Below are 26,408 nucleotides of genomic sequence, written 5' to 3'. Positions count from 1 at the left end.
ACTCTTTTGAGCATCTGCAGAATACATGAAAACACAATGATATCAAATGCGAAGATCGAAGCGAAGTGAGAAGGAAAAAGAAATGAAACGAGCGGTCCAAAGAGTGTGAAGGATCCAAGAGTCGACCTCTGGAAGTTCTTTTGTCGAGCAAGGTTGGGGCCTTTGCTTTGAAACAAATACAAGGACAATCATTTGTCCATTTTCTGCCATCCATTCAGATAGGCCATTAGCCCTACACCTAGAAGAACGACCCCAAGCATCGACGCGTATGGGCTAGAGTGCTGCAAGACATCATGTTTGCGGGGCGGCGTTGCAAACGTCGTATCGGAGATTTCGGCCTCCTTAGATACGGGCGGTGTTCCAGTGCACTCTGGTTCCGTTTCACCATCTGCGACTGGGTAATTCTTCGCTTCATCTGCGCTAGAAGAACTAGAGTGATTGGTAGCATCCTGTGCCTGAGTCCTTGACTCGTTGTTCGCCTCAGAGCGCTCTTCACGCTCTCGTCTTAGAGTCTCTATCATCTCTGCTAACGACTTTCTGGTCTCAGCCGTCTCACTCTCGGCCTTCTCAGCGCGGTCCCTAAACACCGTGATTTGCTTCCTCATTTCTTCCATCTCTTCCATCATCGCCTCAAGGCGCTGCTGCAAATCATTATTGTTTGTGGTCGCCGATTTCTCCTCTGAGATAGAATCTTCCAAGCTAGGTTCCGGTGACACACCATTTACTAGCGTCTCTTCAGGACCTAACTGTTCTGCAGAAGTCTCTTGGGTATTGACGGTATGAGAATCAGAGATAGTGTGGTTTGCAACTATTTCGTTATCCTTAGCCCTCATCTCGAGACTTTTGGCCTTCTCTTCTGCAGATTGCCGCGCAGTCCGCTCTTCAAGTAAAAGGCTCTCTAGCTCTTTCACACGAGCACCCTGGCTGTCGAGCTCTCTTTTCGCTGACGACAGAGCTTCAATCAACGATAGGATTTGACTCGATTCACGAGAGACAGGTGAGCTTGTGGCTCCAAGCTTTGGTTTCTCTGTATCGGATCGCTTAAGAGGAGAAGTAGCGTCAGTGCCATTACGTGGCAAGGCATCGGGCTTTTCAGGTAGAGGTTGTTGTGGAGGTGGGGCGGGAGGGTCAGAAAAGCGAGAGAAAGAATCAAGCCGAGGCATCTTTGGCCTGCCATTGACTTGACGGGACGAAGTGCTGTCTGCAGGCGAGCTCTTGACTCGTTCTTTCTCAAGATGGCCTGATTTCGTTAGATTAGTCAAGAATTCGTCCGTTTGGCGTAGGTCTTGTGACTGCTGTTTGGCTTGTTTCATTTCGCTCTATAGAGGGTTAGGAGGCAATTGGAATTGAAACCAGATACCATGGCACATACCGTAAGTCTTTTAACAACTTGTTCAATAGATATAGGAGAATTCCAGTAATTCATTTGCCGCTGTTGCTGTAGCGCGTTGAACTGACTGCTGGCTGTACTCTGTACACTCCGGTTGCTCAGCGAGCTCCCGGATCGCCCTCGCATGTGTGATAGAGGCTGGCTAAGGGGGGAGGGTAGAAGGCCTCCTCCTGAGGCAGGGTCCAGATCTCCAAGTGTGAGATCAAGAATATTCGGCATGGTGCCATAAACCCCAGCATATTCCACTTTGCAACAGACCTTGTGATGTACAACCGTTGTCTGATCTTCACTAATGATATCGATTCCCAGTTCCAGCTGGTCATTTTCACGGAGCTCATGTGGCTCTGACTCGCGGTTTTCCGGAGACAACCGTGTTCCGTTAACAAACGTGCCATTCGACGACTTCACATCCCGAATGAAAATTCTCCCGCCTTTTTCAGCCCAAACTTCGGCATGTTGTCGACTGAGCACCTTGGAATCGAAAAATCCATTCGCCGGTGTAGGTACTGTTTTTGCATTCGTTTGCCGGCCAATTCGAACGTTATCCGGGAAATAAGGCACATTAATCTGTTTCTTTTCAAATGTACCGTTGAGCGGCACCAGCGTCAAAATCGCGGGCGGTTCTCCCGAAGGTGCGCTCCCTGCGCGGATGCCATTTTGTTGGGGCTGGAGCATATGTTGGGATGGAACAATGGAAGAAGGCTGGTGATGGATGGCGGACATAGCCGATGAGGCAGTGGGACCGGAGGAAAATGCGGGCATTGCTTGAGAGCGTGCGTTGCTCACGCCGGACACTGGTTCTGACTTAGAGCTAGGCCACAGGCTGCGCGAAGGTTTCTTTTTAGACGACCAAGTGGCTGATTCAGGGTTGTGGCTTTGACCGGCATTAGTATTCTGCAGAGTTGATGTCACGGTCGACGTGGACGAAGTAGATCCCAGAGAAGAGGAGGAATTTGATCTTTGGATGGTCTTCCGTGGCATAAACATGCGTGAAACTTCCTCCCCGTTCACTGAAGACAGAGCTCCTTGTCCTCCGTTACCAGATTCGTACCATCCCAAGCGAGGCCCCGATTGCACACTAGGAGGCGATGCCACAGCAGTCATGGAGAAGGATACCGGCGATAGTCCGTAGCTGGTTTCAGGGCTACCTTATCTCATAGGCACTGGGTGAAAAAAAAGGTAGAAAACAGCGAGGAATCAACCGTCTAAATGTACAACTCGAGTACCAATCGTCGGAAATTCACCGATAATTTTCTTTCGCGACAGTTTCTAAAGCCAAATCGCAGTTAAGGGATGTGTGGTGCGCCAATGACCCGTATTCCGTATTCCAACCAACTGTTATCGAGGGTCACGTTAGCATCAAGCCGCAGTCGTCAAATTAAACAGCAATCCGGTTCCTCGCGAGGGGAGAGCGACATAAAGAAATAAAAAGGGTCCAGACCACAGGGGTACAGAAGACAGGAGAGGCTTACCTCCGTAGTACAAATGCTGACGATCAAAATAATGTGGAGTTCGGATGCAAAAGCAATGGGTGCTTCAGACCAAGGAGGCGTGGAGTCTTGGCCTAATCCGCACAGCGACCGGTGAAAACGCCGTCCAAAGGGGAAAAAGAAAGCAGCACGAGACGGTAATACCGCCTTGCACAGGCTTGTAAGCCGCCAAAAGCGTAATAACTCGATGCAGAGGATTGAAGCAGATCGAAAACCAAGTCGCATGGGCAACGGTTGAGAGGGTCAGCTCACGAATCTCTAACGCCTCAGGCTTCTATCACGTGAAAAACCACACGTGTAGATTATCTAAGCAGGTCTTCGCCTCGATGGGGACTCGACGGTCATGATTTCCCTAAGCGGAAGGCGGTGTCACGTGTCACCGGCGGAATAACCCCGGTTTTGGTGGTCCAACCGTCGGAGCTTTACACCTCTATAAGCCTTTCTGAAAGAAGGAGAAAAGAACTGCAGTTTGCCTGCAAGTTCCTCGTCGATTTATCTTTACTCCCTTAGAATACCCCTGGCTCAGCTTTCCCCGCTTTACAACATGCCCGTCGTTGCAGGACCTCCTCAGGCCCACGGCCCCTCCACTTTCGACAAGAGTAGGTTCTTCCTCCAGGGCAACAGAATAACGTGGTTTGACTGACCTTCTTTGCAGTGAAGATGGGTGCTATGATGGGATCAAGTAAGGCATAACCTAGATACTATTGTCACATTAGAGGAGTTTGTTAACAGTGTTTCTCCAGCTGTTGGCGGTATCATGGGCTTCATCATCGGTTCGTTGCTTTCTATGCAGTGAGTCCCAGCAGGCTTGCTAATCATACATCAGGAACTGTCACTATCTTCCAATACGGCGCCGGACCCAACGGTGTTATGCGAACCTTGGGTAAATACATGCTTGGCTCTGGGGCGACTTTCGGGTACGTTTGCACCTCCGAATTATTATGGTGGTAGTGTATTTATCAAACACAACATGCGCATCTCTTCTGATTTAGGCCATGTGGTGAAGTATACCTTGCTAACCAATCTTTTTCGTTATCGGCAGTCTCTTTATGTCCATTGGCAGCGTTATCCGTACCGAAGGACCTCACAACGATGCCTGGCTTCGCGCTCGCGGTCCCCCGATGATGCTTCCGCGCCAAAGCCCTCTGCGGCCCATGCGCCAGTAGACGCACATTCACCGATTTGTGCGCAGCAGTCGAACGGTGGGAACGTGAAACTTCCCGCGGGTTATCTGTACAATAGTATTTATCCTGGTGAACAATTTGTATGACCCACGGGTCAACAGGTAATGCAGGAGAGCGGATGGAAAGAGGCAGGGGTGATCTCTGCATAATGTACATACAGTCTGGGCATCGGGGCGGATTGAAAACAGTTTTGGCCCCGGTGACAGGATGTCTCTTGGCGTTACAACAAAGCTAACCGGTTAATGAAGGATGGTCATGAGCAAACGACCTGAAGAATGCGGTAGTCGATTGACTCAAATCTCACTATAGGACTAGTAGAGTCAGCTCCTACAGGCCCAATCAACGGGGAGTAGGGCGATCTTCAAGATGACCAAGCCGCTCGATAGTAGCGTAACCTAATGGCAGTCTAACTTTCATGTTTGCAGCACACCGTAGATCCTGAGCAGCGCATATTATGAGCTTGCTCAAGTTAAAGGTAATAAATATCCGAGACAACGATATTACGTTATGTTTAGATGCAAGCTGTCCAGAATTGTATTATATGATTGGTACCAACATCATGCAGTGGAATGCACTTGAAAGTAGGTTCTTGACCACTCAAACAAATAAGCTTGTGTAGATCAAGCAGAGTTTTTTCTGAATGCTGCCCGAGAATCGCCTTAAAAGCACCTTTATTTCTTTATTTATTTCATCTTAAAAAAAGTATGGATATCTGCAGGGAGAGATCATGTATTTTTATGTTCGGTCAAGGCAGGCTCGTTGCAAGGCAAGACTACTCATCGTAGCAGTGGCGTATCTGGACTGCTGTATATATGATAGTAGATAGGAATATGCAGCATCTCGGTCTATTGGCGCACAATTATACTACAGACAGAATCTAGAGTCACATGTGTGAAATAAATGTTTTAAAAACATGGAAAGGAAGGAGAAGAAAAAAGCAGACTATAACTCTGTACATGAAAACATCAGTTCATGAAGGCGATCACATGAACAGTCATTCGTCAATAATTAATATCAAGGACCCTCTTCTTTTCTTTTCCAATCCGCTTTTTGGCTTGGTCAAGATCACGTTAATCATGTCAAGAATAGACGAATTAAAAAGGGAGACGAGCTGGAAAGACATGCAGAAGCCAGGTCTGCAGTGGCCCCGCTCAGTTGAACACGAGAATCATTATCGGGAGACAGACTATGAATTCCCAATTTATGACCGACCGTACTTAGTCTTGCCGAAAGAGAAAGGCACGTAGCGGTACTTGATCATATGCTGGATCTGTCGGCGCACTGCACACAATCGCTCGGTTAGTACCGCTAAACAAACCCGTGCAAATTTCCAAGGGGAGACTCACTGGTCAAAACAAACAGAATAATCCAGTACACAACGAGCACAGGCCAGAACACAGGGATATCAAAGACGCTGAACCAGCTGCAGACAAACCCAATGGCGATGGCGCGGGTGGCGCTCTCCCAGAACTTGAACTCGGGAAGACGGCGGATGAACGGGCGGAACTCGTCATCCTGCTTGGTGGGGAGGGACGCAGCTGCGTCGCCATCCTCGAGACCTTCGTCTTGAGTGAGAGAGGGGTCGAACTTGGGCTGAAGGAAGAGAAGGAAGAGGTTCAGAAGGTAGATGCCGAGAGTGTAGGCGACTATTGGGTGATGTATCGTTAGCGCATGCTTTCTATGATTGGTAGTTTGTTTTGTAAAAGAGGTGAAATCGGATATTCTCCGTACCGATGTACCAGCCCTGAGCTAGGATGATCCTCAGGAAGAAGATGATGAGAAGGACGACGGTGCCGATCCAGCGGTAGGCAGTGAACGGTGTCGAGGCATCGAGAAGGGTTTGATATTTCTTGGAGCTGTCAGTGACGTTCTTCGATCATAGACCATATCTTGCGCCGAATCAAGACACCTGTATCCGGGAATTGAACGTACTCTGGCGAGCTTCGACGTCTGTGCAGTCACCGCGGTGAACGGGCTCTGCTCGGGCTCAGGGACATCCATGGCGTAAACAAGGAAAAGGTGGGGGAGAGAAAAGGATAGAAGATAACGGAAAATATCTCAGAAGCCTCTGATATCCGTACTACTCATGCACGATATGATTCCTCAAAAGAAAACCAATCGACTGTGGTCCGGAGGCTGAGAGGAGGCGCGAACTTATCTACACACTGGAGAAATGCGTGGATATCTGTTTCAGACGCAGGAAACTTGTCCACTGCGCTTGTCAGCTAAACCGCATTCGGGATTCCAGCCACTGGAAGGCGGTACAATTACGCTAGCCTGGATTTGTCCCTTGCTTACTCAGAAATTATTTAAGACAGGTACCAGCAGTTCACGTGCGCGCATTGCCTCGGAGGAACGGTTCGCTTCGGCTGCGGGGAGCGTCATAGCTCCGTCTACAAATAGCATATAGGGACTTGTCGACAGTAACAATAATCCCATCTTTTTTTTACGTCCATCATCTGTATCTTATCTGATTCAAGCCGCTTGACCTCAATTGATTTCATAGCAGCCGCAATGTTCGCCCGACAGTGCACACGATTGGTGTCTTCCCGGACTGCCGTCCCCTTGACTTCGTACCTTTCCCGTGCTAGGCCGTATTCCTCGGCATCAGGATATGAGCACATCCTGACCTCCAGCCCCAAGCCTGGTGTCGGGCTGAGTATGTATACACATCTTATTGCGCTTAATAAAGCAAACAATCGTTACTCATTGGGACGATAGTCACATTGAACCGCCCTAAAGCCCTCAATGCCCTTTCCAGCCCTCTCTTCAAAGAGATCAACGATGCCCTCTCCAAATACGACGAGGACAAGGATATTGGTGCCATAATTATCACAGGAAGCGAGAAGGCCTTCGCTGGTATTGTGTCTATCTGGTCCTAGATTTGATAATGCACGATTAGGCTGACTGACAACCAAAGCTGGTGCTGATATCAAGGAAATGGCGCCCTTGACCTTCTCCGCTGCCTATAGCAATAACTTCATCGCCCCTTGGTCCCACCTCGCCAACAGTATCCGTAAACCTGTTATTGCCGCAGTGTCTGGCTATGCCCTTGGTGGTGGCTGCGAGCTCGCCCTCATGTGCGACATCATCTACTGTACCTCGAATGCTACCTTCGGTCAACCGGAAATCAAACTAGGCGTTATCCCCGGTGCGGGCGGATCACAGCGTCTGACTCGTGCAGTAGGAAAGAGCAAGGCCATGGAGCTGATTCTGACCGGAAAGAATTTCAGCGGCAAGGAAGCGGGAGAATGGGGCGTTGCTGCGAAAGTCGTTGAAGGGGGTAAGGATGAGCTGCTCGAGGAGGCCCTCAAGACTGCCGAGACGATTGCAGGATATAGCCGTGTTGCCGTCGTTGCTGGCAAGGAGGTGGTGAACAAGAGTCAAGAACTCTCCTTGAGAGAGGGCGTCGAGTATGAGAGGCGGTTGTTCCATGCACTTTTCGGAAGTAAAGACCAGAAAATCGGTGAGTTGCCTCTGGATCCTTTACTGTGGCGCGTTGCTGATAGCATTAGGCATGACTGCTTTTGCCGAGAAGAAGAAGCCTGAGTGGTCGAATGAGTAAACTTGGTTGGAACGCTCGATATTCCAGAACCCCCGGCTGGCTTCGCCATTCAGGACAATTTGACAGAAAACAAAACCCTAAGACATTAATGCAAGAACAGCAATAACCGATCGCTTTAATATTGTAGCCAACGCACGTTGACAATTAAGATCGGACTTAGCATCGTAACGTAAATCGTATTCATGATTAGAGTATGTACAGCATTAGATATGATATTATGTTCGAGAATAGGATAACAGTGTCATGATGACCCAGCTTGCTTCTCTAATTGAGCCACGTCGGTTGTGGCCGACTTTTGTGTTTGATAGTCTTTCACCACCTGGTCTTCAATGGTTTCGTCGAAGACATCCACTTGGGTGCTAGCGAACTTGCGTGCGCTAACACCCCGTTCAAAGAGAAGGTCCAGCTCAGCAAAGGAGCGACCCCTGGGCTCCGGGACGCGGAAGTAAGTGTAAATGACACACAGGAAGCATATTCCACCCCAGAAGAAACCCGCGAAATTACTCCAGTCCCAAGCCTCTGGGTTGAGCATATATGGGGTCAGGACACCGCACACAATGGCGACAATATTATAGAGATTGCGGCCAAGGACCACGGTTTTGATTTGCAATCGGCGGGTTGAGAGTTCGGCGACCAGGGAGTATGCAACTGTTCCAACAGTGCATTGGTAGAACAGAGCCCAGACAAGCATCATGGCGCCTGTCGCGAGAGATGATTGGTCCCGATGTGAGTCTGGAACCAGACCGAGGAAGCCCATGACAAGCAACATGACACAGAGACCGCAAAGTCCGTACAGGTAAAGAGTTCTGCGACCGATTCCCAGAGTCATGAGAAACCATGCCCCGAAAACGCCCACCATATTTATACCGTATTGCCCCATGGCAAAAGCATAGGATGTATTGGTGGCTAAGCCAGCCTGCTTTAAGAAGTATGTGGAATAATTGGAGAAGGAGTTACCGCTCAGATTCTGAATTGCCCATACCATGCAAACGATCTCCGTTCTCCGTAGATCGGTTCCTCTGAAGCAGTCGAAGTAGCTAGCACCTCGCGTAATCTTAGCTTCGAGTGCTGTGGTATGAACCATCATGGAAATGGTTTCGTCTGGATCGAAGTCGGGGTCTCGTTTCGCGTTAGTTAACCGTTGAAGGGCTCGTTTGGCTTCCTGCGTTTTGCCTTTCCTCACAAGCCACCACGGCGACTCAGGGGCCAGGAGGATTCCAATGAGTAGGGGTCCCGGCCACATCCATTGCAAGCCGTACGGGATTCGATATGCCCACTCATCAGTCCGGTCGATCATTCCCATGATTACACCGATACCAATCAGCTGACCCAGGCCCCAGCAAAAGTTGACATAGGTTGTCAGGTACTCGCAAAGCAACGGGACAAACCTCTGATGCGTATGTGACCGAGAGTGTTTGGAAGACACCCCAGGGGATACCGGCGAGGATTTCGGCGGCGAGTAATGCTTGAACGTTTGGTGCGGTAAAAAAGATGGCAGTCCACGCAGTGATCAAGATGAGACATGCGATCATAGTAGGGCGGTATCCGAACCGTTCCGAAGCCCATCCATTGATAAAAAGCCCAATGATTTCTCCGACGTATGCACCGTTGCTCAGACCTGCTTGCCACTAGAAAATTCTGTCAGTATACATTCATACGTTTGGCTGGTTCGCAAGAAAGAGAAAAGATAAGAAAAGGCATACCCGAGCCGGTACTTCATATGTCCCATCTGCCGTTAGCTCGCCGTACTTCTTGTTGAACTGATCAAAAGCGTAGAAATTGTTGACCAGACTGATGTCGTAACCTTCCATGACTATGCAAGTAGAGATGAAAACACTCCACGCGACAGCTTTCGGGTAAAGTTTGATGCCTTGCAACAGGGTCATCTGCTGCTCCTTATCTGTCGCGGCTTTCGCATTATGAACGATCTTGGCCGCGGATGCCGTGGAGTCCTGACGATCGTTGCGGGATTCTGGCAAGTGTTCGTCTGCCGGGTCAATGGCATCCTGAGGCTTAAAGGAAGCCATGCTGGTCAATCACTGTCCCCAGTTGAGAAGAAAGGGCAAAGGGGGGACAGAAATGGTAGCAAAGGGATCCTGGGGAGAAAAGGGATGGACAATCGTGGACAAAAGATTGCACTGGTGGTTCCTCTTCTGGTACGGCCAGTGGGACGACGTCGCTAGAAATTTATGGCCTATGGCTCGGCGGGGCCTCTCAAGTCCCCACTTCCGCTTCTGCCCAGGAACATCGCCAGGGGAGGACGTCCTGGTTGGATTGTTGAAAATTTTCCGGCCTGGACGCCAACGAGGTAATAAAATTGTACTAAAGGGGAAAAGGGAATTTTTAAGGATTCGGGAAGCCCTAAACGGGACTAACACGAGACTGGGGATTTAAATTGCGGGGAAACGGAGATTTGACTCGTGCTCTGTAGCAGATCACAGGCGGCCAAGCCATTAGTCTGTCTCGCCCATTGGATTGCTGATGGAACTGGGCGTTCGGAGTCAATCGCAAGGTTTTGTAGCTCCCTGTCAGTGGGAAGATTCTGTCCCGAGGAAGGAATCACAAAGAACAGATCGGAACAGAAGGTTATAAATGTCGATGTCGATAGAAAAAGCAGAGCGCAGAAGTGGAATCGAGTTGCGCCAAATCTTTTCCAATGGTTCGAATCCCGGATAAGGCTATCATGGCTTAAGGGCTCTTCGTACAGTAGGAATTCTCTCTGTACTCCTGGGCTGGTTCCCGTGATCACCAATTCTGGTCTAGACCTTCCCCTGCCAGGTTCAAGTTCCTACCATTTGTCATGTGAGATCGTGACACGCGGGAAGAACGAACGAATCGAAAGGCAAGCAAAGAAATTAGGGCTCGACATTCCCAGGATTGTTATACATTTTAGTCATATATAATAAATTAAACAAGTGATACTGATGAGCTGGAGATTTTCATCTTTGCACGTGTCTACAAGCATATATCGAGGATTCATTAATATCATGCTGGATAGTGACATACGCGCTGCACATCAAAAGTAAGGATAATTCGTAAATAACCTTGTAATACTTCAGGATATTAGATATATGAGTGTGGTCCCATTTATCTAAATAAGCTATACTTGGCATTGCGTGCTTCAGTCCATGGTCAGTCGTATTCTCCGATAAATTAAGATTTTGAGCTATAATGTAGCAACCTGCCCTGTCTTTGCGTCTAGAGAAGGCCATAGGTATCCTGTGTAAGTTCTTTTGTCGAGGGCATATTTGTAGTTAGCAACATACATATCGCTACCCACTTCAGGCCAAAGCTCATTAGGACCAGGCACATCTGTTACAACCCTTGGAACAATCATCAATGTCTGCACCTAGTCAACAAGGGCTTTAACTCAAAACACTTAGGGTTCTATATAATTGACTCCCATGATAGAAGCAGGTCAGAAAACTAAATATCACGCAACAATTTCATCTCGGTCGCCAAATTAATAATACATCGGCAGAAGAGCATGCAACCCACACCTGCCACCGGATGAAAGCAACCTAGTAATAACATAACGAAGAAAAATCAAAGCCGTCAAAGCCTGAAAAGTCACACCTTGAGATACCTGTTGAATGACCGGAAGGTACGTGAGATATTCTCACTTCTTCTGCTCATTGTTGCTGAATATGCCCCCTGCCGACTCTCCAACGTTCTGAGTGGTGTTGCCGAGCCCTTCACTGGTGCCGCTGACAGTCTTCCCCAGGCCCTCAGTCGCTCCACCAACGGTTTTTCCTAATCCCCCAACGGCGGTGCCTAGGGTACCAGTTACTCCATCCACAGTCTTGCCCAGGGTGTTGCCGAGCCCACCAAGCAGGCCGGCTACAACGTCTGTTAGCACCACTAGTCATGTAAGTAGGTCGTATAGACCAACAAATGCGGCCAAGATCAATAGATGCAATTACAGGTTCATGGAACATCTTCTAAGAAAGGGAGCAGTGGATACACTTACGGTTCTGGTTATCAGAGGAGGAAGACATTGTGTTTGAGGAAGATGTGAGATGCGGGTGATTTAACGAAGGTAGTTGTTTCACCAAGTTAAATATAGATATTGTACCAGACTTATCAATTTTGATATAACCAAACTAGCAATACTGAAGTCGACTTTAACATCTATGCAGTTCTTATATGTAGGCCTGCAGGTTTCAACTTGCCCACTATGATATCATCGGCTGATCTCAACGGCGTCGCACCCGGCCAATTATGTCAGATAGATCGCTCGGAGAATAAGCGACCGACTGATATCGCCCTATGAAACTTATGGATATGATGCAAATGTGAAGACCAAGATTGTATATCTTGTTTCTGCCGATGATGGACTCCATACGTGTGGTAGTGCCTCTTCCGTCATCACGCATGCGAGATTATGCGTGCCATGCAGATAGATCTCGACTGATAGAATGGTATGTATAAGTTACAAGGATGTTCGGCACGAGCAACAGTCGGCTACACTCATCATAAAGTGGGTTTTTACGACCACCTGGCATCAACGGTAATGTAGTTGTCTGAACCGAATGAGTTATTGGCTATTGGTGTCTTGTTAGCCACATTCGAAGGTACACATGGGCGATATTGCACTATATCTTCAAGAAATTATTAATTGAGGGCACTTAGACGAGAAGGTCTGCTTGCTACAAGGCTGTATACACGCGAACCTTAATTCCATTTTCAATTATTGTTCGACTATAGGAAGAGATGCAAGTCATCGGTTTCGGTTACACCCCCTTTGTTCAAGTGATGTTGCTGGCATGCATGCCCCAAGGCATTCTATGCGAACTGCAATGGGAAAGCTCATTGAATAATTTCGCCCGACAGCAATTGTTCCTTGGGAACATGTTTCTCGATTATCCTCCGTCAAGAATCAGGCTTTAATATAATGGCTTTTATTGTGCCGGATTCGGCACCAAGTTGATTGTTCCACAAGGACAGGCCCAAATACTTGGGATATTTATATATCTTATAAGATCATATAGGACCCTATAATCAACAATTCGGATGAATGCGGAAGATGGTCAACTTGGCTTGAGTGTGCGTTAGGTTTGAACAATCCCAACCGTTATCACATCATTCAGCGGTGTCAATTCTCCCTAAAGTTGGTTTGAGGTTTATCCAACGAAAAGAGTCTGAATTGTGGGGATTTCAGTATGACGGTTGCTGTAGGCAAATACCGGACCCTATTATGACTGGGAAAGCCGCTGGTGTATGCAGAATGGTGGGATTGACCGTTGAGATTGGACGAGATGCCCCACTCATCCTTTCTTCACGAAGTGGGCTATCGCCATATGGAAAAGCGACCACCAATCGGGCGACCATGCTCCACTGTCCTGAGTTACATAGGAGCATTCCGGGCGTCTCGTCCAAGACAAGATTGTCCTTACTTTATACACATCAGGTGAGCTGCATAAGCTGTCATGAATTAGTGCGTGCTAACGTGCTGTATTTGTTGTCCACCAAGTCGTGATTGCCGAGATTTCGCCATTTTAGAGGTACACCTAGCTTATCGGGCGATGCCTGAAGGTAGTTGTTTCGTTAGGCCATCCTCATCAGGCAGCCTGAAGATGTGGCATAGATTGAGCGTCCCACCCCGCATCCAAGTACCGGCCCCATGGTGGTCGGTATGCCGTATATAACAATAGGTGAAGATAACATAGAGAAACCGACATGTTTTCCTAATCCTGAAATATCAGTATTTTGCAAAGATCTTGAGAGTTACCGACCGAATGAACAATCGTCAAGCTTCCGAAATTGAAACAGATAGTGAATACTGATACAGTGTTTAAAAATCATGTGTTGGCAGATCTGCCGTACTTATCAAGACTGCCCACACATGCACCGATATGACTATGGAAAGTGTAGCGACGCTAAAGCTCGTTCGAATCAACGCTTCTGTGTTGGTCCGGATGGCACAATGCGCTCCCTCGAACGAATAATTGATATGCAAGATCAGGATGTATCTGGAGTTTGTCCAGCCTGTGCTGCACAAACACCCTTCAGCTCTGAAGGCTCACATATGGGGCTTGTTGAGTAGTAAAGGTATCTTTCCCTCCAACTAATGTGATATCAGTATTTATACTCCCTCCTATGTTTAGACCATAATAGCTCCATGCGTCCTGACATCAACCCCAGGTGGCTGCAACGAACAAGAAAGAGAGCTTGGTCCCATAGACCTGAGCGGCCGCTGAGCCTAACACTTCAATGCGCAATCCTGGCTCGTCGGATATCTATTGGACGGAGCGGGATGCGGCATCTCTGCGCACTCCGTATGTATCCCGTGATTGGCAGGGACGTGACCTATGATCTAGAAGAGGGGTTAACGGCCTTGGCTCAGCTGTGTGTTTCGAACTCCAGGATTGTTTCCAGTACTAGTAGTACTGCCGCTAACAACAGATTAGGTACAAGCCACATCTTACCCATCCCGTCGGTAACCATACAGTCTAAGTTAGTATCTCAGGGTTATCTTACACTTTCTAGAGAGGGAAAAGTGTCAGAGCTAGAGCCACTAGTGCGAGACCATCTACTACTCAATGGCAACTCCTGTCTTCCAGAAACTACCCCGACAGCCGAAACGGGTCATTTTACAGCTCCGTGTGGACCAGTTCATTGATTTCCTGCAAAGTGATTTCGAACAGGCCATTGAGAAATACCTTGTTGTATCTGGGCGATCCATGAGTGAGCTACGCTTGGGACGGCATTTCATTCATATAGAGCCGTTCCAGAGTGACAATGTGCCTCAGAGATACTTCCATATTGTTCTCGATCTGGAGCAAAGCCACGGCCCCGTCGCTTTTTGCACGTTACCACATGAGCTATTTCATATTCGCCGGGCCGGCAAAGGAATGTAAGAGATAGTCCTCCTTCACATACGATGCATAATAATTGAAGTGGTTCGCGGTCTAACTAGGAATGCTGACTGTGAAATGGGCAGCTATTGAAAACGAACAATCTACTTATCGTAGAGAATATGTTGAGGAAAATACGTTCCTATACTGATGAGTTATACCCCTGGGGAAGAACTCGAGTATGAATGTGCTTTGAGGATAAATGATCTTTTATCATTTTGAAGCGCACGGCATTGTGTTTTGGATGGCGTGAGCTCATGTGCGACTTCACAATAATTGCAACTCTCCAGTCTGGGTGTCTCTATCTTGGCGCTCCAAGCTTTGGGACAAAGGTTTAGAGCGATGACCCAAAGGGTTCGCACCTATAAGCCATAAGCCCCCTTTGCTTCGATAGCTGCTATTTGACTTTGGGGTTTTCTCTCGACTTGGTTTGGTGTTTGCTCCAGCAAAGACAGTGTCGGAGTTGAGCTACAGTAGTCTATTATCAACTATATGGTCGACCTTTATTTTGATTGTTGATGTTGTTTTCCAGTGGGTCTTTCAGCGATCTAAAAGTGTCTTGGCTACTACCGGCGGGTTGCCTTAAATCTATTGAATTTTTCGCCATAGAACACAGGCCGGCCTCGCCATAGGCCAGAGGGTATTTTTGTCATAGAAACAAGTATCAACAAGATAAGACAGAACATATACTCATCTTTCGGATTACTGAGCCTGAGATTAAGCAACTATCCAGCATAATCGAACCTCAATATTCTCCGCTTCGGAGGGCGGAGCTTCCCGTCGGCTGGAGGCTTCCGCCGGGGAACTGCTCAGGGCCGGAAAGGACCTAACATCGGGTTCCACTGTACGGAGTAGATTGTGCTCGGTTAGATGTCCCGATGCCAACCCTCTCTCACGTCCGTTTGATCAAATCGCGCACATCTGGAGGCAATGGGAGTATAAATCTTCGCTGGTTTTGTACTGTATGTATATCGCCTTTCTTTTGCGGTACCTTGAGGACATGTGTCGTATGCCAAGTGTTTAGGGCCGATTATGGGCAAATATCGAAAGCTCGATCATGGAACGGTTGAAACTACTGTATTCAACGCGGGTATGGGGACGGAATAATTTCCGCAACGCGGCGCGCTCCGTAGACCGTTGCTAGTAGTAGTGTGTTTCACCGAGATGGTCAATTTGCCATGCGCCTGGGTTTAATTCACCTCAGGTACGGAATACAAGTCATAGAGATTCGGTGCCTAGGTCTGCGGGCCGTGGGCATACTTATGTCTATCTACTTGTTGAATAACCGTATTAGATAACCGATATTGTATTTTGTTCACTAGGGATATAACGTTGAAGATGAGCCAATGGGGAACTTGAAGTCGTGGGGCGCGTTCTATTGCCCAAAAAGGGCAAAACTTGCGCCCGGCAGGTAGATTAATGCGTACGCATCGGTAATCCTGCCGGTCAGGAAGGTCCAGAGTGTGCATTTTTCAGCATTCGAAGTCGACAGGACCATTCTAGCCTGGTCCACTGACTAAGATCTCTCGAAGGAAGCCTGATGTGCAATGCTGGCCGAGTGAATTGCATGCTACTAGTAGAACCTGGAGGAAATCGGGTCCACTCCCGGTTCCCTTAGCGTTGTCCACCGTACAGAGTAGGTGTTTCCGGGAGATACAGCCGTGTCTTTTTTTGCCAGATACGTGTACGACTCCGTACGACGGTTGGGGTATAGATATGAGTTGGTATCACCGAGATAAGGGTTTACCATTTTTTAAAGATTCTCCCCAGCTGCTTTTATCTACCCCAGAATACTAACGGGAGGGTCAAAGGTCAGGTCTCCATCTGACATTGACGCAGGTTTCATTGGCCAGGACCCTGGGAACGATGGATATTGAGTTGTGCGGGGTAAAAGAAAAGCTACTTCGTTAGCGCTTCGGGAAACTCCTTTTTGATTTTCTGAGGTCCAGAGCATACAGGAATTCGTCGGGAGCTTCTCCTCAATTTGCCCTGCCCGGTTAGGCCCGTTTAGTAAACCCTTTCCTCGCATAGGTTCAATGCGGAGATGATAATCCATCTCATACAACTTTCTGTATTGAAGCGTTAGTAATGTCTGGCACTAGGGGGTAGTTATGGGTCTTGGCCAGTGGATAGGGACGTCATCATCTGATTAAATCTGCTTAACCATTGGCTGAAGCTGGAATGGATTTGAGGAACCGCTACCGTTTCGCCTTTTTCCTTTTTTCTTTTCTTTCTTTTCTTTTCTTTTTTTTTTTTTTTTTAAATTTTAGTTACCATGTCTTTGTCCGACACGACCATTTTTATACTCGGCCTGCTTTCCCCTCCCTTCCTGTCGGCTCCGTTGATGATTGGAACTCCGGGTATATAAATCCCCGCATTCTCCATCTCCCGACTTGTTTGGTTTTATTCCTCCAGACCATCCCTTTCTTTCTTCCTTCATCTCATACTCTCCCCACATATTCCACCATGGGTAAAGACGACGAACCTAGTATGTCTAGTCTCCTTCGCTTCATCCGTGATAGAAACTAATCTACTCCTTCTTCACAGGAACCTACCGCTACAACGAGAAGCCGGCTTATACCACCTCCAATGGCTGCCCGGTCTTCGACCCTCAGGCCGCACAGCGCGTTGGCCGTAACGGCCCTCTGTTGCTTCAGGACTTCCACTTGATTGACCTTCTGGCACACTTTGACCGAGAGAGAATCCCGGAGCGTGTCGTTCACGCCAAGGGTGCTGGCGCCTATGGCGAGTTCGAGGTCACCGACGACATCAGCGACATCACTACCATCGACATGCTCAAGAGCGTTGGCAAGAAGACCAAGTGCTTCACCCGTTTCTCGACCGTCGGTGGCGAGAAGGGTTCTGCCGACAGTGCTCGCGATCCCCGTGGCTTCGCCATCAAGTTCTACACTGATGAGGGTAACTGGGACTGGGTGTTCAACAACACCCCCGTTTTCTTCCTTCGTGACCCCGCCAAGTTCCCCATCTTTATCCACACCCAGAAGCGTAACCCCCAGACCAACTTGAAGGATGCCACCATGTTCTGGGACTACCTCTCCACTCACCACGAGGCTGTTCACCAGGTCATGCACCTCTTCAGTGACCGCGGTACCCCTTACTCGTACCGCCATATGAACGGCTACTCTGGCCACACCTACAAGTGGATCAAGCCGGACGGCACTTTCAACTACGTTCAGATCCACCTGAAGACCGATCAGGGCAACAAGACTATGAACAACGAGGAAGCCGGCCGTTTGGCCTCCGAGAATCCCGACTGGCACACCCAGGACCTGTTCAACGCCATCGAGCGCGGCGAGAACCCCTCCTGGACCGTCTACGTCCAGACCTTGAGCCCTGAGCAGGCGGAGAAGTTCCGCTGGAACGTCTTCGACCTGACCAAGGTCTGGCCCCAGGCCGAGGTGCCCCTGCGTCGCTTCGGCAAGTTCACCCTCAACAAGAACCCCCAGAACTACTTCGCCGAGGTCGAGCAGGCCGCCTTCTCTCCCTCGCACATGGTCCCGGGTGTCGAGCCCTCTGCCGACCCCGTGCTGCAGTCCCGTCTCTTCTCCTACCCCGACACCCACCGCCACCGTCTCGGCGGCAACTACGAACAGATCCCCGTCAACTGCCCCATGCGTGCCTTCGCCCCCTGGCAGCGTGACGGCTACATGAACGTGCACGGCAACTACGGCGCCAACCCCAACTACCCATCCACCTTCCGCCCCTACGAGTACAAGCCCGTCAAGGCCAGCCAGGAGCACGAGAAGTGGTCCGGCGCCGTCATCACCGAGCAGCTCCCCGTCACGTCGGAGGACTACGTCCAGGCCAACGGCCTCTGGCAGGTCCTGGGCCGCCAGCCCGGCCAGCAGGACGCCCTCGTCCACAACATCTCTGTCCACCTGTGCAACGCTCACGAGCGCGTGCGCAAGGCCACCTACGAGATGTTCACCCGTGTAAACAAGGATCTTGGTGCCCGCATCCAGACGCTACCGAGGCGAACGCCACCCACGCCAAGTCTGCTCGTCTGTAATTCAAGAACCATCCCGCTTTTGTACTATCCATCTAGCAGTTCAGTTTGATTAAAATATTATTAGCATGAATTAACGAACCAAATGATAAACTATTCTTTTTACTCTTTGCCCTTTTTTTCTCGCTTTCTGCTTTGTCTCGCCCAGGCTGTTGGGGCGGAAGGAAATCTCACCTCTTTTCTTCTCTGATTGGCTCTCGAACGGGTTTACAGTCCTACTACTAAGTACTTGCCGTATTGCCTCCAATCGAAGTGCCCATCGCAGTTATGCTCCATACTCTTACTGATTGTATTCATGGTTGTTAGTACCGGATGTACATCACATACAGCCCTTAGTTTCTTAGTGGCCAAACGGAGAAAAAGGTACAGAAAAAGAACTCTAATACTAGTAGTGATAATGATGATTGCCAAAAGACAAGGCAGTATATATAAAACTTCTTACAATAAAACCAATAACAATACGTGATCCCGTATATCCAACGAAACAACCAATGCGATCCGAAAACCAAGCGTGTTCAAAAAATCAATAGATAATAATAGTCCCCGATCGGTCAGCCAGAAACACCCGAAACTCGCTATGTTGAAGAGGCAAGAGAGAAAAGATCGTAGATAGTCATGTCGTTTATGAGGTGGAATGTTGGAGTTTCTATATGTCAGTTTAGCTCGCGCTTTGAATACAGAGTCTTAACTTTCGGTGTATATGTTCAGCACAGAAAAGGGAGCGCTATATGCATGTGTTGTTGCGCTCCGATCAGGGCGGCGTGGTCATGGGGTGACTACTGGTTGTTACGGGGTCCCAGCAGCCCCAGAGATACCCAGGCGTGAGGCATGTGTGAGTCAGAGTTGGGGGTGCTGTTTGGGGAACTTTTGAAGTAGTGGTGGGGTCGTTGCAGCCAAACCAGCCGGGCGTCTTGCACGTTGACGAGGTCATAGTAGGTGCGGTGGTTGTGGGCGACGGTGCGGCGGTTGCGTCCGTTGTAGTGGTCGGGTCATTGCAACCGAACCAACCGGGTGTCTTACATGTTGATGTGGACGTCGACGTCGATGTCGTTGTAGCTGTCGTAGTTGTGCTCTCATCAAGACAGCCCCACCATCCGGGAGTCTTACAGGTTGAGGTGCTTATCGGGGTAGAGCTCGTCGTGGATGTTGTCGAGCTGGTGGTGGTGATTTCAGAGCCATTACTACGGAAGTATTTCCACAGCACGCAATCGTAGCACTCTTCTTCCGCGGCACAGTCTGGAACCTTGTCATATACCTTGATAACATCGGATATCACAGCTTTTATACGATGAGTCCCGATCCCGACACGCCAGCCTTTATCTTCAACGGTGTCGTAGACACACATTTGACCAGTATGACATGCTGACTCCATGGCGTAGCCTCCCCATGTGCATACAGAGCTAACGCCATTACAGGTTCCCATGTAAACGGGGTCAGCAGTATGCCCGAAGTGGTAGGCCCCGGTGTACCGCCTGGACTGAGGATATCTGGGATCATACCCTGGCGGACTGGGGAGACCCAGACGGGCTGCAGGAAGTGCCTCGGGGACGGCTTCAAATGTGACAACAGGAATTCCATACGTCAAACCAACCAAACTGGACATTGCACCGCCCAGGGAATGGCCTGTCAGCCAAACATTCGCCTCTGGATAAAGCTCGGTAACGTTGGAATAGAGATCCAGTGCCGCACGGTAGTACCGGTTCTCATCGTTCATGGCCTCAGTTATGCAAGTCAAGTTGGCTTTGTATGCTGATGTCTGGCAATCACATACTTGTCGCCAGAGGTACGAGCCGCCCTGCCCGCAACAGCAGCTAAAGAACAGGTTATCATTCTCTTTGTCCTTAGTAGTCGTACCTGCACCATCGAAGAGAGCCGGGGAGGTTCCCTTGAGAGATATAACAATAGTATGGTTTGTCTTGTCAGCATAGATATGACCTCTCAGTCCGTCGCCTCTCCAGCCGAAACTCGATGAGTAATTGAAGTGACCATGAACATCCTGCCAATCCTCAGTGCCTGGTTCTTCAATATAATCATTCGCCGTCATCTTAGCAAACGTGAGAACACTTTCTTTATGTGTAACATCGGGGCCAGCTAGCGTATCCATAACCCATTCCGTTGGAGAGAGTACGACCGCTGACCCAGACGACCTAGCTGCCCTCAAATGTGCCTCGATACTCGAAGGACGTCGATCTGCAAGCCGCTCGATGCTAATAGGACGCGATGAAGCCACTAATGGGGAGTCCAAGATGACAGGTCCCTCCTCGAGGCCATCTTCTGAAACAGCACGAAGGCGGGTATGCGGTTTGATGTCGAGCCTCTGGTGGAGATCTGGTTGTTCATGTGCTCCGCGACGGAAGATGTGGCGAAGCGTCTGTGTTGCCGTCAGTCTACTGCGAGCTCGACATAAGTATGTAAGCTAAGTAGCATAAAACACCTACAAACTCATGTGTGCCTGAAAGGGCAGGACGCTCAGCTAAGGGGACTTGTGGAGGGATCAAGGGAGATGATCCTCGGGATCCGAAGTATACGGACCCTATGCCGAAAGCCGTACTTGGGAGGAGGGCCACGCCCAAAAGGGCATTTAAAATAATCATAATTGCTGAAAGGTGCCTTTTACTTTAACCTCGGAGAAATTCCATAGTAATACAGAGATGATCACAGATGTTGGGGATGACTTTGGAGCAGTCAACCTTATCAACGAATGACCGATGGCCTGGGCGGTGAGTGAGGCGGCGGCGTGACGCAGTGCGGAGAGACAGGGGGCCCACTTCCTAAAATCTAGTAATGTGTTCCACGCTAGTCCTGATATAGTGATTCAGCGCAAAATATTCGTCCAAGTGATTCAACTATCTAACCGGGTCTGGTTAGGTCATCTACTCCTTAGCAAGGAAGGCTCCCACGTGATTGGCCCGGAAACGCGTGACAGTTTGTCAATCATGGCAGTTGATACTCCTCTATCTGTACTCCACATCTGCTTGTCCTTTCGGAGTACTGTCACTTTCTTCCCCAAAAGCTTTGGGTGTCTCCGAGCTCTTCTAACAGTATGCTTAGTCTGGACAAGTAAACTTATTTCCACCAAAGTTGCCTTGTTTCTCTTCCGGTGCTTGTCTCCTTTCTACCAGTGTCGGTTCATGTGTTACCTATCGATAAACAGTGGCGCCAGATAATTGCGCGGAATCTGCAAAAACCGGCCGACTAAACTACTTTAGGACCATATTGCAGTATACCACAGCATATTTCGACCGGGTTCGGGCCTAGTATACTTATCTATTATAATCATGTCTTGTGACCATATTGAAAATGGCTCTGCAAAGCCTCGTTTGCATACGGCTCGCTCGTTTCCCAGGATGGACACTTCAGAGGCAGGCCCTTTCATTCGCTCAAGGTCTAAGACCTTTCAGTCAGTAGCAACGCCGGAGCATGTCGACTCTGATGCGCATCCCTTACCACTATCGCCGGCCGAAGAGGACCAGGTGACCGGTCCTGACCTGTTTGAAAAAGCGGGTGCCTCAGAGCTAGGCATCGATGATGATGGACAAGTCGAGGAGGCTTCAGTGCTATCGCGGAATGCAGAGGAACAATCAGAGGAATTACCAATAGAGCTGATCAGTCTAACTGACCGGTAGGATGAAACGCTCAGTTTTCTAGCGGTGTTATCAATTGCTGACAATGATACTTGTTAGATTTGTCAACTCTCTCAGTGCCAAAGTGCACAGCTCACCACCAACGATCGAGAAACTTTCCCTTCTTTACCAAGATTTTTATGTCCGAGCAGAATCACATATAGCCACACACATATCTGCCCTCGCTTCCCGAATAAACCGGGATCCATCGCCACATACTCAGCCGAAATCAAAGAGTAAACGCGCCGAAAACAGCCGGCAGATGCTAACAGCATCAGAAGTCACAGAAAAGCGGATTGCCCGGAAGATGCTTGCTTCTAAGCGGGTCGCTTTGGAAGAAGCAGTGGAGCGAAGAGCTTGTGAGAGTATCTACGACAAAATATGGCGACATAAAAGTACACTGGATGAAGTTAGAGACGAGAAGTTACGCTCCAAAACAGCCACATTACTTCTAGTCGGGATAAACCTGAATGACCTTGGGGTCGATGTCGACACGGCTTCGATTGATGAAGAAAAGCAGAAGGAAGCTGATGAGGGTCTATCTGTTGCGAGGGAATATCTTAAGACAATGAACGACGCAAAATACCCATTAGGGAAGCTTCGGCATCTCGCCGCCGCCCACAAAGCGATAGTTGATGCCTTAACAAAGCTACTACCTTCTTCATCCTCTGCTGATGAGATTCTACCTACCTTGATCTACTCACTTATCACATCCCCACCGGAGGGCATTAACATCATAAGTAACTTACTGTTCATACAGAGATTTCGATCGTCAAATAAAATTGACGGCGAAACTGCGTATTGTTTGACGAACCTTGAAGCAGCAATAAGCTTCTTGGAAAACGTGGAACTTTCTGAGCTCCGCGCTGACCAAGTGCCGGAAGGTCCAACGAAAGTTCCTAGCAACGAGCCTACACCGACCATAGAAAAGGGCGATCAGCCTACAAAAGATGAACCAGCTTCGTCCCTTACAACAACGACGACTTATGCAGAATTCTCGAAGTCTGCCGGCAAGGTATCCGCTTCCAATACGTTGCCCAGGACTCAACAGTCTGCAACAACGCAGCAACGTTTGAATAACTTATTTCAGCCCCCATCAAAGGTTTTCGGTGCAGCAAATGATGCTGTCCGTAATACTGCAGACCAGGGCCTAAAAAATATAGGTGCAACATTGGACAGCAGTTTTAGTTTCCTTTTCGGCCGTCTCAAAGAATTGCAGTCTAGCCAACATGCTGGCAAGGATGGAGGTAATCCGATAGTACCAAAAACATTGGCAGAAGCCAGACGCCTGGTTACTTCTCCATCCTCTGCCGATAATAACCCCCCCAGCCAAGAATTCAAGTCAACGAGGGAGGCACCCAACGATCGGCCTCACCTAAGACGTATCGGCTCGAAGGCAGAGGATACTTTCTTAGGACTGGTTGGTGGGCAAAGGACGCCGCGCGACCGAAGTGCGGACAGCGTCAGAACGCAAGGAAGCTCCAAGAAGACTAACGCTGCTTCGAGCTCCTTGAAAGATGACCCGTCATCCGGCATGCCCCAGAGCTCCCCAGCTAGCTCGTCTTCTTTGGTCCCTACGCCTCTGGAATCGATGCGGAACTTTGGAAATACACTTAATCCCCTTAATCATATCCCTGGCATGATCAGGAGCTTCGGTCGTGCTACTCCAGACGGCACGGGGGTTCCTTCCACTCCCTCTCCTTCTACAAAGAGCCCTCCTATCTCGAGAGAGATGTCCTCAAACATGATCACTACTTCGTCGAGGATCGATCCCCCGATTCAGCGTTTCCTTCAGACAGCACACGCCAGCGATCTCACGATTGGAGATGTAACCACCCTACTTGAAGATTATAAAAGGATCGCCGCAGTCTTGTTAAAGCATGGCTCGAACTCAAAATGAAGACCAAATCTCTGATCTCTCTATGGTCTCGCCCCTTCTTGTAATCATTTGATCTCTCTCTTTTTTCCATTTTTTCCCCATCATTCATCATCATAGCGTTGCGAATTTTAAGTAATAGACTGCTGGTGGCGATCTGTCTTTTGACCTAACACATCGAGTATTTTTCCCAGGGATTTAAGTAGCTGGCATTAAATGCAGCCTAAATATATCCCGCGTGATCTGAATGTTCATTTCGTACAGTAGTACCACTACGAGTGCCCTTGCTGAGCCATGGCACCCTTCATTTTAATTAAAGCCAGTTAGAACCCCCTCAATATGCATAAACTACCCTAGTGACGTTGGGATAGGTATATGAACATGTGTATAGACAGGTGAATATGAAGAGCTGCAGTTGTATTCGACAAATCTCCAGGATCGGAATACGTTGCAGCATAAATAGAACCGAAAGTAAAGATACACTTCACGGAGTGCGACCACGTAGGACCTCAGTACCACCCGTCCTCATTCCATCTAGCTTTCTAGAAAGATCAGAAGATTGCTCCTCAACGCTCTCATGTCTTCTCCTGATCTCGGCTTCGAACACAGCGGCGGTTTTTCGTCGAGCATGACGCAGGTCCTTCATCTTAGTGAGCACCTGAGTGAATTGATCTATTAATTGATCACCGCAATCCTCCCATTCGTCCATTGATAGATTGGAGAAATAAGTGCGGCGGTCGGCATCGGAAAGATTCATAAGGTACGGGATTTTGTCTTCTGGATCGGGTTGCGTTTCCTGGGTTGCGTTCGGTGATGGGGCGGCTGCTGGAATGTGGTCAAAAGGTTCCGCTTGGAGCTCAGCGAATGACTTCTGATAGAGTATATCTGGCGGATAGTCTGGTTCGATATGACGCTTCTTCGGGTTGTGCTGATCCGGACTAATACGCTGAACTGAGAGACGTCTGGAAAAGGGATCATTGATAGGGTCATCATCGTCATTAAGGGCATCGATATTCGTCACGTCAAAAGCGGTTATTGACTGTATGCTGCCTCGTCTTCCGTAGCTGTTCGAAAAGAACCCGAGGCCTACATTTTCCATAGAGTCTAAAGTTTCAATGCTCGTGATTCTCTGAGATTTCTGCGGCCGAGGACCAGGGGTACGACGTGTGGGGGTCAGGTCTAATTGTTCCAGAAGAGTAGGCTTTGGTGGGCTGAATCTTGTCCTCGGGGTTGCACTCGTATTGGGAGGGAGCGTAACCTTCCTAGGTGCAGTAGCAGGCAGGACTTGACTAGTCCGTTTGGCGTCTTGTATTGACCGGGTGAAAGTTGGGATTTTTGACGACTCCACCTGAGCCTGGTTTTCCGGCTGTTGGTACGTCTTCCGGCCGGCATTCCAGAAGTTCTGCAGACGTTTGCTCAGAGGCTCATCATTAAGGCGTTTCCTGATAGGAACCGCCGATTCGTTGGTTCCGTCGGAAGCCTCATCATCACCCGCCACTGATGTTAGCTGACTTTCATTGTCGACTTCATCCGAGTCGAATCCGGTTGTCTTCATAGCTCGGTCTCCGAAATTATCGTACCACTGAGAGTCAAAAGGGCGGTGTGTTTGTTGGAATTGATGCAGAGAGTTCACAGCAGCGCCTTGCTGTCGAGCATTCGGAGCAGGCGAGAATCGGTATGGAAGATCCTCAACACCAACAACACTCGTTGCGGCAATGGTCGAGTCATCAACACCTTCCACATCTGTGTCAAACATGTCCTTCTTCGCCCCATTGTCATTTGGTACATGTGACCCCCCAGGAGCAGGCGGGCCACCATAGGGCTCGAATTGTGTTGGTCTACTGATTGGCAGAGGTGAAGGCGCAATCAATTTTGGTGTCGGAATTTCAACCCTTGCCTGTTCGGCTATCTGCTGCCGTGATTGATTGGAGACGTCAAGTTTAGGTGGTCTGTGTTGACCAGCTTCTTTTGAATGTACATAATCTCCGACACCCATTGTCGCTGAGATCAGAAGTGGAATGAACAGCCGATTTAAACATGTAATTAGGGACAGAGAATCGGAGACAATTTCATTATACTAGAGGTTCTCCACTCAGGACACAGATAATCTACCAGTGGTTGCAGTGGGGTCAATCAAGTTTGCCATGGATAAATATCGGCCTTGCTCAGAGTGAGTGGGTGGACGCGTTACCTTGATTTTGCCTTTAAGGCACGCGCGAGGCATCCACGAAGTCACGTGTGGACGGTGGTGCATGGTATAGTCTCAATTGCCATCAAAGCTCTTTTTAGGTATTTTAAATGGAGCTGGCCAAAAAATCTAAATATGCGGTTGTACATAAGGTTGTCAACATATTATGAAGAGATGATTATGGATTGCGTATACCTCATTATGCATC

At 48.8% G+C, this 26,408-nt stretch overlaps 11 protein-coding genes across 11 annotated transcripts; 5 read left to right on the top strand and 6 right to left on the bottom strand.

The window, feature by feature from the left end:
- Window positions 1-188: 188 nt before the first annotated feature.
- Window positions 189-2,494, bottom strand: ABOM_007449 (putative cytoplasm to vacuole targeting Vps64; the record flags this gene model as incomplete). Its single annotated transcript, XM_022534578.1, has 2 exons — window positions 189-1,319; window positions 1,373-2,494. The coding sequence occupies 2 exons, from the start codon at window positions 2,492-2,494 to the stop codon at window positions 189-191; spliced, it is 2,253 nt and encodes a 750-aa protein (XP_022388361.1).
- A 412-nt stretch (window positions 2,495-2,906) lies between these two features.
- Window positions 2,907-4,046, top strand: ABOM_007448 (MGR2/ROMO1 family protein; the record flags this gene model as incomplete). Its single annotated transcript, XM_022534577.1, has 6 exons — window positions 2,907-3,040; window positions 3,391-3,479; window positions 3,536-3,562; window positions 3,624-3,653; window positions 3,707-3,797; window positions 3,923-4,046. The coding sequence occupies 6 exons, from the start codon at window positions 2,907-2,909 to the stop codon at window positions 4,044-4,046; spliced, it is 495 nt and encodes a 164-aa protein (XP_022388360.1).
- A 1,219-nt stretch (window positions 4,047-5,265) lies between these two features.
- ABOM_007447 (Rer1 family protein) lies at window positions 5,266-6,065 on the bottom strand (the record flags this gene model as incomplete). Its single annotated transcript, XM_022534576.1, has 4 exons — window positions 5,266-5,345; window positions 5,411-5,710; window positions 5,796-5,934; window positions 5,997-6,065. 4 exons carry the CDS (start codon window positions 6,063-6,065, stop codon window positions 5,266-5,268), a joined length of 588 nt encoding a protein of 195 aa, XP_022388367.1.
- Window positions 6,066-6,578: 513 nt separating this feature from the next.
- On the top strand, window positions 6,579-7,629 carry echA (enoyl-CoA hydratase echA; the record flags this gene model as incomplete). Its single annotated transcript, XM_022534575.1, has 4 exons — window positions 6,579-6,723; window positions 6,786-6,923; window positions 6,985-7,530; window positions 7,580-7,629. The coding sequence occupies 4 exons, from the start codon at window positions 6,579-6,581 to the stop codon at window positions 7,627-7,629; spliced, it is 879 nt and encodes a 292-aa protein (XP_022388366.1).
- A 241-nt stretch (window positions 7,630-7,870) lies between these two features.
- On the bottom strand, window positions 7,871-9,656 carry ABOM_007445 (putative MFS alpha-glucoside transporter; the record flags this gene model as incomplete). Its single annotated transcript, XM_022534574.1, has 3 exons — window positions 7,871-8,953; window positions 9,018-9,257; window positions 9,333-9,656. 3 exons carry the CDS (start codon window positions 9,654-9,656, stop codon window positions 7,871-7,873), a joined length of 1,647 nt encoding a protein of 548 aa, XP_022388369.1.
- A 1,592-nt stretch (window positions 9,657-11,248) lies between these two features.
- Window positions 11,249-11,627, bottom strand: ABOM_007444 (uncharacterized protein; the record flags this gene model as incomplete). Its single annotated transcript, XM_022534573.1, has 2 exons — window positions 11,249-11,469; window positions 11,600-11,627. The coding sequence occupies 2 exons, from the start codon at window positions 11,625-11,627 to the stop codon at window positions 11,249-11,251; spliced, it is 249 nt and encodes an 82-aa protein (XP_022388368.1).
- A 2,544-nt stretch (window positions 11,628-14,171) lies between these two features.
- ABOM_007443 (uncharacterized protein) lies at window positions 14,172-14,489 on the top strand (the record flags this gene model as incomplete). Its single annotated transcript, XM_022534572.1, has 1 exon — window positions 14,172-14,489. One exon carries the CDS (start codon window positions 14,172-14,174, stop codon window positions 14,487-14,489), a length of 318 nt encoding a protein of 105 aa, XP_022388363.1.
- Window positions 14,490-16,952: 2,463 nt separating this feature from the next.
- Window positions 16,953-18,565, top strand: fgaCat (catalase easC; the record flags this gene model as incomplete). The annotated part of the gene is made up of 2 exons (XM_022534571.1): window positions 16,953-16,974; window positions 17,034-18,565. 2 exons carry the CDS (start codon window positions 16,953-16,955, stop codon window positions 18,563-18,565), a joined length of 1,554 nt encoding a protein of 517 aa, XP_022388362.1.
- Window positions 18,566-19,264: 699 nt separating this feature from the next.
- atg15 (triglyceride lipase ATG15) lies at window positions 19,265-21,107 on the bottom strand (the record flags this gene model as incomplete). Its single annotated transcript, XM_022534570.1, has 2 exons — window positions 19,265-20,884; window positions 20,952-21,107. 2 exons carry the CDS (start codon window positions 21,105-21,107, stop codon window positions 19,265-19,267), a joined length of 1,776 nt encoding a protein of 591 aa, XP_022388365.1.
- Window positions 21,108-21,791: 684 nt separating this feature from the next.
- Window positions 21,792-24,036, top strand: ABOM_007440 (VPS9 domain-containing protein; the record flags this gene model as incomplete). The annotated part of the gene is made up of 2 exons (XM_022534569.1): window positions 21,792-22,135; window positions 22,197-24,036. The coding sequence occupies 2 exons, from the start codon at window positions 21,792-21,794 to the stop codon at window positions 24,034-24,036; spliced, it is 2,184 nt and encodes a 727-aa protein (XP_022388364.1).
- Window positions 24,037-24,496: 460 nt separating this feature from the next.
- On the bottom strand, window positions 24,497-26,008 carry ABOM_007439 (uncharacterized protein; the record flags this gene model as incomplete). The annotated part of the gene is made up of 1 exon (XM_022534568.1): window positions 24,497-26,008. The coding sequence occupies one exon, from the start codon at window positions 26,006-26,008 to the stop codon at window positions 24,497-24,499; it is 1,512 nt and encodes a 503-aa protein (XP_022388400.1).
- Between the last annotated feature and the right edge of the window lie 400 nt (window positions 26,009-26,408).

Source organism: Aspergillus bombycis, assembly GCF_001792695.1.
Source record: "Aspergillus bombycis strain NRRL26010 chromosome Unknown contig00052, whole genome shotgun sequence".
Taxonomy (NCBI): domain Eukaryota; kingdom Fungi; phylum Ascomycota; class Eurotiomycetes; order Eurotiales; family Aspergillaceae; genus Aspergillus; species Aspergillus bombycis.
The sequence above is the reverse complement of the archived record's forward strand: the minus strand, read 5'-3'. Positions and strand labels throughout refer to the sequence as shown.